The sequence below is a fragment of the Salvia splendens genome, chromosome 3 (assembly GCF_004379255.2).
Source record: "Salvia splendens isolate huo1 chromosome 3, SspV2, whole genome shotgun sequence".
In the NCBI taxonomy this organism is placed as follows: Eukaryota; Viridiplantae; Streptophyta; class Magnoliopsida; order Lamiales; family Lamiaceae; genus Salvia; species Salvia splendens.
The window spans coordinates 35753260-35765677 of NC_056034.1; the positions used below are offsets into that span (position 1 = coordinate 35753260).

At 37.2% G+C, this 12418-nt stretch overlaps 1 protein-coding gene across 1 annotated transcript; it reads right to left on the reverse strand.

Annotated features, from left to right (window-relative positions):
* Positions 1–5848: 5848 nt before the first annotated feature.
* On the reverse strand, positions 5849–8578 carry LOC121797450 (haloacid dehalogenase-like hydrolase domain-containing protein 3). The gene is made up of 6 exons (XM_042196204.1): positions 8168–8578; positions 7624–7730; positions 7352–7460; positions 7069–7230; positions 6803–6976; positions 5849–6273 (listed from the first exon to the last, which is right to left on the reverse strand). Exons 1-6 carry the CDS (start codon positions 8567–8569, stop codon positions 6244–6246), a joined length of 984 nt encoding a protein of 327 aa, XP_042052138.1. The 5' UTR covers positions 8570–8578; the 3' UTR covers positions 5849–6243.
* Positions 8579–12418: the final 3840 nt, after the last annotated feature.

Sequence of the window (12418 nt, forward strand, 5' to 3'; positions counted from 1 at the left end):
CCGATTAGCCCGCACCCGATTAACCCGCAACCCGTTAGGGCCAGACCCGAAAACCCGATGGGCTGGCCCGGAAACCCGATAAAATTTATATTGTTCTATTTGTTTTACTCTAATTCGACACTTCATTGATTATTTTATAATATAGATTACTGAAAAAATAACTTTCCATTTTATATATTAAATATATAAATTATATATTAAGTTTTTATTAATATAATAATAGATAAATGAATTAGAAACTTCAATTTCACTAAAAATATATTTAAATTTCTAAACATGCTTTAAAATTTCTTGTTTATGTTTTATTTTGCATAAATCTCAAATATTAGTATTTGATCATGTTTATGTTTGAGTTTAATCATATATCTCAAATTTATAATAATTAAATATTTTACATTTGATAAATATAACTAATTTTCACCATTATTTATTGGATTGATCGCATGTTAATTTTATCGATAGCAACCCGATTAACCCGATGGGCTAGCCCGAAACCCGAGCTTTTAGGGTTAGGGTTGAACTTTTATAACCCGAAAAAATAACAGCCTGATTAGCCCGCACCCGATTGACCCGCAACCCCGAATAGGGTTGGGCCGAAACCCGGTGGGCTGGCCCGATTGACATCTCTAAATACTCACATAAGATATCACACGTTTTTGTCACCACAAAATGATCCATCAGTCCCCCAATATATGGTTCTTTAAAAATCACCTCTCTCAAAAACATGAATATGTTGGAAAGATCACTTTAGGTGTCCCAAGTATATTGGGAAAAGAAAGTGTGGAGTCTCAAGAATATTGGAAAGAGTCACTTTAGAGTTTCAAGGAATATAACATTAATAGTATTATAGTTCCAATTGTTTAGTTCCTAGGTACATTACTTCTCTAGTCCTATAAATAGGGATGTACTATGTATCAACTAAACAATTCAAATCAATAAAAATGTAGTCTTCAAGAGTTCTTCAGTTTATTTTCCGCAATTTACTTTTCAACATAGTATCAGAGCAGGTTCGATCAAAGGATCGTTCACTGTCTCTCTATAAAAAAAAATGTACTGCCTCCACCAAACATATTTTGAGAACTCAGAGTAGGAGCTGAAGAAACTGGGTAAGGTTTTTGTGCAAGATTCTGAAACTCAAGTAACTTGGAGTTGAGCAAATTCCTCTCTCTCTCTCAACAATGGACACCCGATGGAAGGGTGTCACCCATCTGCAACCAAGAGAAAAATTCAAATCTTCAAATAAGATGCATAGACCACCAAGGAAAAGTCCGAGAATGGCAGCCAACCACAGCAGAGGAGGAGAGAAAGGAGACGGAAGCTCCAAAGACTGCGGCGGAGGAGAAAGGAGGAAGCGCCTAAGGCGGCGGAGGATGGGAAGAAAGAGACTGAGGCGCCGCCGCCTCATGAAATCGTTTTGAAGGTGATCATACACTGTGAGGGCTGCGCCATGTAAGTCCGCAGGTGTCTCAAAGGATTTGAAGGAGTTGATAATGTGATAACCGATTGCATAGCGAGTAAGGTGGTGGTGAAAGGAGAGAGAGCAGATCCGATGAAGGTTTTTTAAGCGAATCCAGTAGAAGAACCACCGCCATGTCGAGCTCATTTCTCTTATTCCGAAGTCGCCGCCGCCGGAGGAGTCGCAGAAGCTACCAGAGAAGAAGAGAGGCCTTCGGGAGGAAGGCCGAGAAAATAGAGGAGACAGCCAAGAGAGACTGCGCGTGCAACCGCCATCAAGAGAAGAAATCAGCGGAAGAATCCTCGGTTTGTCCGGCCGAGGGGGAGAATAAGTATCCGACCGAACAACCCGTCTCCAAATTTATGTTGCCCGAGAAGACAAAGAAGACCGCAGGAGAAGCCGAGTGAATGGCGAGGGGTAGACATAAGGGTGCCTGGAATAATGCTAAAAAGAGAGCAGCGAAAGCTGCCCGTAGAATATGGATCGCCAAGGAAGAGGTGGAGCAGCCAGCGTCTGTGCGGCGACGGGGAGAGAGATAGCGTCGCCACATCGCCGCTGTGAAGCTCATGGTGGTCTACCAGAGGTGGTCACCGAGCAAGAAAGAGGAACCGACAACGGAGAGTCTTGCCAATAATACCGAAAAGAATGACACAATGAAGAGGGCCAACAAGCCCTTGAGAAAGAGTGATGAATCGTCCAGCAGAGGGGAGAGAAACCACACAGCCGAACAATTCCTCTTCAACCAGAGTTAGCCGGAGAAGAAACTATTTTCAAAGATAAGGGGGTGGAAAGAGCTGCAAATGTCAATGGAGACTTGAAGGCAAAAAGAAGTGGAAAGGAAGATTGGACAGGCAGTGGTGATCGAAATAATAGGAAAGATGGCAATAGAAAGAACAAAAGGAAGGGAAGAAGAAGGGGTTTAGATTCTTCAGAATCTAGTGAGAGTTATTACACCTCCAGTGAATCTGACCTAGAAGATGTTAATGATGTTGCAACTGATCCAGATTCTGGACCTACTAATGTCCATTTTCCACGAAGATCATTTCGAAAAAGGCAGAATGTGTCCTATAACGAAGGTGCTGGTGATGATGACGTTGCTGTTCCTAGGTCTTGCAAGAGGTCTAAAGGGAAGTGGCTACTATGCTCAAGAAGGGGAAAAATGAAAATAATGGGCTCATAGCTTGAGCTGGAATGGGCCGAGAACAGTCAGAAAAAAAGCTCCTCGACACGAGTAAAAACTGTCAGTCAGAAAAAAAAAGCTCCTCGACACGAGTAAAAACTGTCAGTCAGAAAGAAAGCTCCTCGACACGAGTAAAAACTGTCAGTCAGAAAAAAAATGATTTGGCTCTTAGATACGAGCTAAAACTGTCTAAGATGGCTCCCGGATATGAGTAAAAACTATCTAGATTAGCTCCTTGGCACGAGTTAAAACTGTCAATAAAAAATTGAAGAGCTCTATGACACGAGTTAAAACTGTCAACAAAAAATTGAAGAAGCTCCTTGAAATGAGTTTAAACTTTCAATGATGAAGAGCTCCTTGATATGAGTATAAACTATCAATGAAGAATTGAAGAAGCTCTATGATACGAGCACAAACTATCAATGATGAATTGAAGGAACTCTATGATACGAGTATAAACTGTCAATGAAAATTGAAGAACTCCTGAATACGAGTATAAACTATTTATCAAAGTGAAGATCGTGCAAGTTAAGTTTCGAAAAAACTCGATACTTAACTTGAGGGGGAGTGTTGGAAAGATCACTTTAGGTGTCCCAAGTATATTGGGAAAAGAAAGTGTGGAGTCTCAAGAATATTAGAAAGAGTCACTTTAGAGTTTCAAGGAATATAACATTAATAGTATTATAGTTCCAATTGTTTAGTTCCTAGGTACATTACTTCTCTAGTCCTATAAATAGGGATGTACTATGTATCAACAAAACAATTCAAATCAATAAAAATGTAGTCTTCAAGAGTTCTTCAGTTTATTTTCCGCAATTTACTTTTCAACAGAATACACATACTATTTTCTTTTAAGAAAATTCATCAAACTTGTAGAATTTTTCAAAGAAAACCTTTCTCATAATAAATAAAGATGTATTCAAAATCATGGTCACATTCATAGAGATTCTTCAAGAAGTCAAAAGCCATAAATTTAGAAGCAAAAATTGCAGGCACGTGCTTCCTCAATTCACAAACCGACAACTCACGGTCACCATGGCACAACAAAGAAAGGTTTCATAGACACGACATCAACGAATACGTTATCCTTACCCGTTTTGTACCTGATCACATAGGTAAAAAAATCAAGAAATACACTCCACTTAGCTTGTCTTTTATCAAATTTGTGTTATCTGCTTAAAGAGTTTTATTGGTGCACGATCAAACTTCTTATGAATCAGGTAATGTCGTCAATTCTCAAGACAATTCACATAATAGTATACAATTCCTCGTCATAAATAAGATAATTCAATTGAGCTTAATTCAATTTTTCAAAAGAGTGAAACATGGGTTTTCCTTCTTGAGTTAAGGCCCTATTTACTAACTCCACTTGCATCATACCCCTATGTCCTATAAAAATATGTGTACTTTTTATTTTCGTCCATCTACAAAAATATGTGCATCCTATTTTTGGAAAGTTACATCATTTTAATAATGTAGGTCTCACTATCCACTAACACTACTTTAACTAGTAATCCCTCCGTCCCCAAAGAATATGCACTTTAGGTCCATCACGAGTTTTAATGCAAAATTAGTAAAGTAAGAAAAATGTAGAGAGAAAAAGTAATTAAAGTATTATTAGTGAGGAATGAATCTCATCTTATTAGAGAGAAAAGCGTTTCCAAAATTGGAAAGTGCATAAGAGTGCATATTCTTGTGGGACGGAGGGAGTACCATTTTTCCTCTTCTCTCTTATTTTACCATACCATTCTCCTCCTCTCTTTTACTTCATCAATTTTTTCTTAATTTCCATTTTATATCCATTACGCCATTTTTCATTGAGTAAGGAAAGTAAAGCCGTATTTGGAAGATAATTTTTCATTGACTAAAGGCCCAAAATGGTCCATAACATTTGACGTTTTTTTGATTTTGGTCCAAAACATTATCTTTTGGATTATTCGGTCCCTCACATTTGAAATCGGGCCACATTTAGTCCTAAACTGACGGAATCGTTAAAATTTGACGGTCAACGTAATTTAAATCAATTTTGACCGGATTATGATTTATAACTATGTTTTATTGAGGGCTAATACATAATTAACCTAATTAGGTTAATTAACCTAATTAACCTAACCCGCTTCTGGATACCGATGCCTACATCGACGACCCGTGCCGGAATAACACGGATGCCGCCGAAGCCGAGTTGCCCAAGCCGGAGTTCGCGCCGGGCGTCGTGATTGCGGCTGAGCCTATCTCGATGTATGTCCCGGAGGAGGCCGCGCCCGAGCAGCCCACGCCGCGGACGGCTAGGCGGAGGGATCCCGAGGAGATGGCCAAGCGGCCGAGCTGGCTGCCGGAGGACTGGAAGATTGAGTTGAAAAAGCGCGTATCTGGAGCCACAGCTGGACTCTATGATCCAGTAGGTTTTGTTTTTTAATTCTCATTTTTTTTAGCTCAATTGATATGTGTTGGGAGTGAATTTGCTGTGATTGATTGAGAGATGCTATTTTGTGCAGTTTTGACCTAAATTTTGTTATCTCGTTTGGTGAAGCTTGCTTTTGTTTTAACCTAGCTTTGGATTGTTTGGTTTTTATGATGTGTGCAATTGAATGCATTTGGTTTATTATTTATTTTTCAGTGTTTAAGTAGCAGTCTTTGTTAAGCAGTGAGCAGATTTTAGGGGTCTCGAAGGCTTGTTAAGTTGAGTGGGATTATGTTGAAATTGAGAGTACAAAATAGATAAATAGCAATTCAAAATGTAAAAGACCAAATTGGCAGTGTAATCTTATATAAATATGCTGCATAAGAGTGCAAAAAATGTATTCAAAATGTAAAGGACCAAATTGACTCTGACATTCCGTCAATTTTAACCAATTCCGTCAAATTAGGACTAAAAGTGGCCCGATTTCAAATGTGAGGGACCGAATAATCCAAAAGATAATGTTTTGGACCAAAATAAAAAAAACGCCAAATGTTAGGGACCATTTTGGGCCTTTAGTCTTTTTCATTAATATTGAAAGCACCCTTGTTCCTCTACTAATAAAAAATCACATCGTTTTGACTTGATGGGTAAGATTTTGGTGGGAAAATCTTTCACAAACGTTCTACAAAAACTAGCAAGCCCATGCAGATCAAATTTCTGAAATATTTTTTTTAACCGTGGGCCAAACCTTTCCCCCAAAATCGATAATTTTTCCTAATTATTTTACTACTATTTATTTACTGTATCGAACTTTAAAAATTAAGATTTTAGTAAAAAAATCATCGCAAATCAGATGATTTTCTGCAGAAACAGTCGAGTTTTACAGGCCGTATGGTTCCATTTTTTTTAGACCGGAACAAGACCATATAGTTTTTTGGTTCAGGTTACAATTGGGCCTAGAGGTGTGGTCAACGGTCCCAAATCGATTCAGTGGGGCTCAGTTCTAGTTAATATTGGTATAGAAACAAATAACTAGAACATCCAAACGCTAGCTTATTTCTGCTCTTTATTCTAACACTACATTGGCCGGTCTCACCTCCCGCATACATAAAACAAGAAATAGGCAAGAAAAGATGTATATACAGTGAGGATGGAATCTTCAAACAACTGCAGCATTAGTCTTCATCGTAATGCAACAGACTGCTTTCAGACCTCAACCCCTATTCTCTGGGCAACCTGAAACACAAGGGAATGAAAATCTGATGAGAAATTCAACATGAAGATGATTTTGGAATCAGAACTACGGTTTTCAATGGCAAGATTAAAAAATGGAACACTGAGCAGAAGATAAAGAATGAGGGTGGTAAACCAAGAACTGGGTGAAGAAAGTGGACACCAACAGTTTAAAGGACATAAGAACTTAAACCAACGAGATACGAATGCATGAGGTCAATTAGCTCGTGGGAAGCCATATACAGCAGCACACATTCATATCTCATCTTGCTTCCATGCATTGAGCCCTATGCAACTATGTTTGCTTATATGTGCACCTAATTTGCAGTTAAAATAGGTTTTCTGCTGACATTGTTTATGTGTCTTACTTGAGCAGCAAAAATAATCATACATGATCATCTCGGATCATATCCTTTATCAGTGTGTGAAAGAAAATCTGATTTCTTAAATGGCATAACCGGTTTTGATGGCATCCTAGGAACAAGAAGTTGAGAGTATAACCAAGTTATAGCACAATAGTATTTATCAATACCTCTTTGAAGGATTTGACATCACTTCCCCAGAGCCAGGCATCGCAGCCAGCATCTCGGGCGCCCCATATGTCATTTCTACGATCATCACCAACATGTACAGCATCCTCGGGCTGTACTCCCAAGAATTCACAAGCTTTCAGAAATATCATAGGATTTGGCTTCTCTGCTTCGACCTATTTTCAGGTAGATAACAGTTTTAGCAAGCACAATAGGTTAGACTGCAATATGAATGGAATGAAACTGTAGAGATCTCAAGTTCACTTACTTCAGCAGACACTGCAACAGCATCAAACCAGTGATCGCACTTCAGTGCTTTCAACAATGGTCTCAACCTAGTGTCGAAGTTGGACACAACTGCTACTTTTACCCCTGCTTTTCTAAGAGACTGGAACACTTTCTCAGCATCTGGATCACATAGCTGCCATGCCTGTTAAAACAAGCCAATAATATTGTGAACAGACACCACGAACACGAACCTGACAAAGAATATGATTGCTTACATAGATGGGATTTATCAAACCATGGAGTACTAGTATAAGGCGACCAACCTTCTCAGTGGTATAATAGTTATACAACTCCTCAAAGTATTGAGAATCTGAGCAGCCCGTAGACGAGCTGACTATATGCTGCCAAAATGGCCTCCCATCATCCACATACCTGTACGCTTATCACAGTCGAGAACTCAGCCTTACAATCACAGCAGGAATACATGAATAAAATCATACTGTAGGCCTGGCATAGGAGGGAAAATGAAGAAGCACCTTATCTTTCAATCATAGATATGATGGATTTAAGTTGAAACATTGCACAAGAATATCACCTGAGGCGTGATCGACCCCAAGGCTGCTCATAAGCCCATCTATATCTATTCAATATCTCGCGCTCTGAGTACTTGACTCCATACTTTTCACCAATCTGCCGATATATCTACACCACACCAGTTACTTGTTTAGCATAATGAAATCCCCCAAAATTGATGTTAAATATACATAAAATTCATACAAAAAACTTCTAAATCATACATGCCAAAAAAATGACACGAAGTCAAATATTTAAAACTTGAAGAAACACAAAATAGAAAAGAAAAAAGAAAGTAAGAAATGCATTTGTTCTGTTGCAACAGACATAGCAACTGAATTATAATCCTCAATGAAAAATTAATAACAAACTGAAAAAGTTAATTCAAACGATAAATGAAGTGCAACTGCGAAGAAACCAATCCGTTTCCAGTGAAACAACTATTCGAAGGATTATCCATGAGAAAACTCCAAAACATCTTACAGATTCCAAAAACATGAACTCGCACCTTCAAACTAACACAATTAACACTAGAATCGAAAACATAAGAAGGAGGAGCAGCAGACCTGAGCCATAGGTTGAGCCGGAACGACGAGTGTGCCGACTGCATCAACGAGTAGAGCATTATGCGTCAATCCACCGTACAGATTCCTCCTATAATCCTCGTAGTCTTTAACCATCCCCATAATTGTCGATCCGTCGACATCCTCCGCCGGCTCAGGGGCAGCGACGGCTGCGGAGGTCGAAAAGGAAGGGGATCCGAGCGCGCAAGGCGGTGCGAAACGACGCTGTTTGGAGGCAGTGAATATTTTGCTGATCCTGCTTCTCGCTGAAGACGCCATCCTTTTTGCTCTCCTCGAATATAATGCTCCTACATTTAAGGCTGTTGTGTGTGTCACTGGATGCAAATCCGCTACAATGGTGGAAATGATCTCTCTCTCTCTTTCTCTGAGAATCTTTGAATACATATATAAGAAGAAGTGTAAGTATATTGGTCTTTTTCCGTGGGAGAGGAGCCAAATGGCAAAGGATGAATGCAGGGGAGCCTCTCGAAATTACATTTTCACCCTTCTCCATTTTTTTATCAATAGAATCAGTCAACTACACAATTATTTGATGCAATCATAAGAGGTACGATAATTAGTTGCAATTATGAATATCAGTCGCATTTATCCAAAAAAAATTATTCTACTCGTTTCGTATTTACAATTATAAACTGGTTAGCACATTTATAAAAAATATATATATATATATTTAGTACACTACTTCGATTAGTTCATGGGGTATTTATTACGAATTGAATAATACATTCTTATCGTTATCATTATTGTGAGCTAAAAGTCCAATAAGAAATGATAGGGACTATTTAAGTTAATTAAAGCGGTCATTATCTTTCCAAACCCGTGCCATATTAATTTAGCAAAACATGTGTCGATTTTTTATTTATGTATTGGATTTTAAGTTCCATTATTATCAATATAACACGACTGCTACATTTGTTTTCACTTTCCAAAGTTTTGTTCTCAAGAAAAATCAAATATACGTTCGAAATATGAAAAAAAAATCACATCGAAATATTTTCCTACACAAAATAAAAACCGAGGCAGTGAGACCAATAATTATATGTAATAACAACTTCGTATTCCAAATAGATATACATACTTGATGAAATGACTTTTGTTTTATACTATTAAGAATTTGCATATAGTCGTAATAAATATTTTGCGTGTGTAATTTGCTTAATATAAATCCAAATAGTAAAATAACTACATGTTTCATGGTTTTTGTCTACTTCCATTATTATAAGTTTTTATGATTTTATCGACATGAACTTTTGATAAATATAAAGAGTGTTGTTAACCAAAATTACCCAAAAAGTTAAAGCAATTAAAAAGACACTTTAACAAAGTACAGGAATTCATTATTACTAGTATAGCTTTATACTACATTTTGTGATTAAACAACCTCTAATCCCTCTAATTTAGCGTTCCCTTTTGCCATGAAAAGTGACCTAGATATGAATCTAAATTCGTCATTTCAAACTAAATTAACAATAAAAAGTAAACAGCTTAATTTGTAGGTTAATTTGATGATAGCTAAGCCATGAAAATGTAGTGAGAAGTTCAATTTCTGCTGAAATATATTTTCCATGCTTAAAGTGAATTAAAACTGTGGGTAATTGTTTACTTCTATTTAAAGAAATCGTGTATAAATCCTTATCATCAATTTATAAACATATGGTTGGCCCACCTATTACCATCTGCCACGTGTGTTTTGATCCAACACCTCTAACAATTGTCATCCATGACTGTTCAGGCGTGCCAAGATGTGGTACCTCATTTTCGTAAATAACAGTTTACGAAAATAAACGTGAACTTCCCTAGTTGAAGTGCCAGGGTTTGAGAGAATTAGGGTTGAGACAATAAGATAAATTTTATTACTTATTTCTCAAGACTCGATCTATGGGAATTCTATAATATATAGAACTCCCCCTACTTGATTCGGACTTACGATTCGGGAAAGAATCAAGAAGAAAACCCGAAAAGATTTGACTCTATCTATCTAAGCAATTAACGTTATTTAAGGAAAACAATAATATCTCTAGAAGCAAAAATAAAAGCAAATAAACTCTTCTAATTATCTTGGCACGAAGTCCCCGTACTTGCTGGGCCGAGGCGCGTTGCGCTTCGGGCGTTCCTCTCTCGGCGGAACTAGCTTCTTTGTGAGCTTGGACTTGATGTTGGGCTCGTTAGTTTGGGCTCTGGCCTGCTCCACGCTTGGCGACGACTAGACGTCACCACGGTTCCGGAACCAGCGGTTCACGGTTCGGAACCGCCGGTTCCGGTTCAATAAATTGATGAATCTGAACCGGCCCGGCCAAGGTGCGGCGGTTCCGGTTCGTGAACCGTGGAACCGCCTGTGATTGGCCGCTTCCGGGCCGGTTCGGCCGGTTCGGCGGTTCGTTTTAATTTTTTTTTTCATTATAAATATGTAATTCAAGTAAAAAATGTAAATATATTTGCATAAATAAAATTAGAATAAAGCAATTTTAGAGATACAAATTACAAATACAATTTTATTGATACAAATTACAACTTCAAAATTACAAATTACAACGGTAAAATTGCAAATTACTACTTTAAAATTTACAAATTACAACTTAAAATTTACAAATTACAACTTAACATTACAAATTACAACTTCAAAATTGCAAATTATAACTTATTACTTAACATTACAAATTACAACTTCAAAATTGCAAATTACAACTTATTACTTAACATTACAAATTACAACTTTAAAATAACAAATTACAACAATTACAAATCGAAAAATTTAAATACAAGTTACTTACAACAATTACAAGTTACTTACAAAAATTACAAGTTACAACAATTACAAATCGAAAAATTTAAATATAAGTTACAACATTTACAAGTTACAACAATTACAAATTTACAACTTACAAGTGTCGACAAAAAAGACTTAGAAGATCATTAAAAGATATTCCTCATTTGATAAGTATCTTATTGGTGAAAAAGTGGGTAATGGGTATCTTTGGGGCAGATGGTACTGTAACACAAATTTATATATGGAATCTGGATGAATGAGGATCAGATTATAGTTTAAAATGGGAAGCTGGGTTCATTGGCGGGAGTTCGTTTCATCGTCAGACTCGGATGAATATACCATCCTGATGGCCTGATGAAACGAACTCTCAACAGTGAACCCAGCTTCCCATTTTAAACTATAATCTGATCCCCATTCATCCAGATTCCATATATAAATTTGTGTTCCAGTACCATCTGCCCCAAAGATACCCATTACCCACTTTTTCACCAATAAGATACTTATCAAATGAGGAATATCTTTTAATGATCTTCTAAGTCTTTTTTGTCAACACTTGTAAGTTGTAAATTTGTAATTGTTGTAACTTGTAATTGTTGTAACTTATATTAAAAATTTTCGATTTATAATTGTTGTAACTTGTAATTGTTGTAAGTAACTTGTAATTGTTGTAAGTAACTTGTATTTAAATTTTTCGATTTGTAATTGTTGTAATTTGTAATTTTAAAGTTGTAATTTGTAATGTTAAGTAATAAGTTGTAATTTGCAATTTTGAAGTTGTAATTTGTAATTTTAAGTTGTAATTTGTAAATTTTAAGTTGTAATTTGTAATTTTAAAGTTGTAATTTGTAATTTTACCGTTGTAATTTGCAATTTTACCGTTGCCCCGATCACCACCACGACGAGATGAAGACATGATATTATGGAAATTGGAAGTAGAGAATAAAGAGTAGTGTTTATGTGAATATGATAACGTGAACAAGAACAACGTGAGTAAATTATGAGCGCAAATAACGTAAACAACTTTAGAGAATGAGGATGGAGAATAGAGAAATTGAGATTGAGAGAGAAATTCTTATCAACACAAGAATGGGATAAGTAGAAAATGAAGAAGAAGGGGTGGTATTTATAGGGGAAAAATGTGATTAAAAAAAAGAAAAAAAAAAGAAAAAATTTCAAATTTCAAATTTCAAAATTTTGAAATCCGGCGGAACCGCCGGTTTACTCCTTGAACCGCCGGTTTTGGTCAGAAACCGCCGGTTTCGTCAACGGTTTTCTGACGAAAACCGGCGGTTTCTGACCCGGTTTCTGAAAAGGCTACGTATAGGCCGGTGGTAGCCTGAAAAGGTGTCGGAACCGGCGAACCGGCGGTTCGGAACCGCCGGTTACGGTTCGCAAATTTCTTGAACCTGAACCGGCCCGTCGGAACCGCCGGTTCCGGTCACGGTTCGAACCGCCGCCGACGGTTC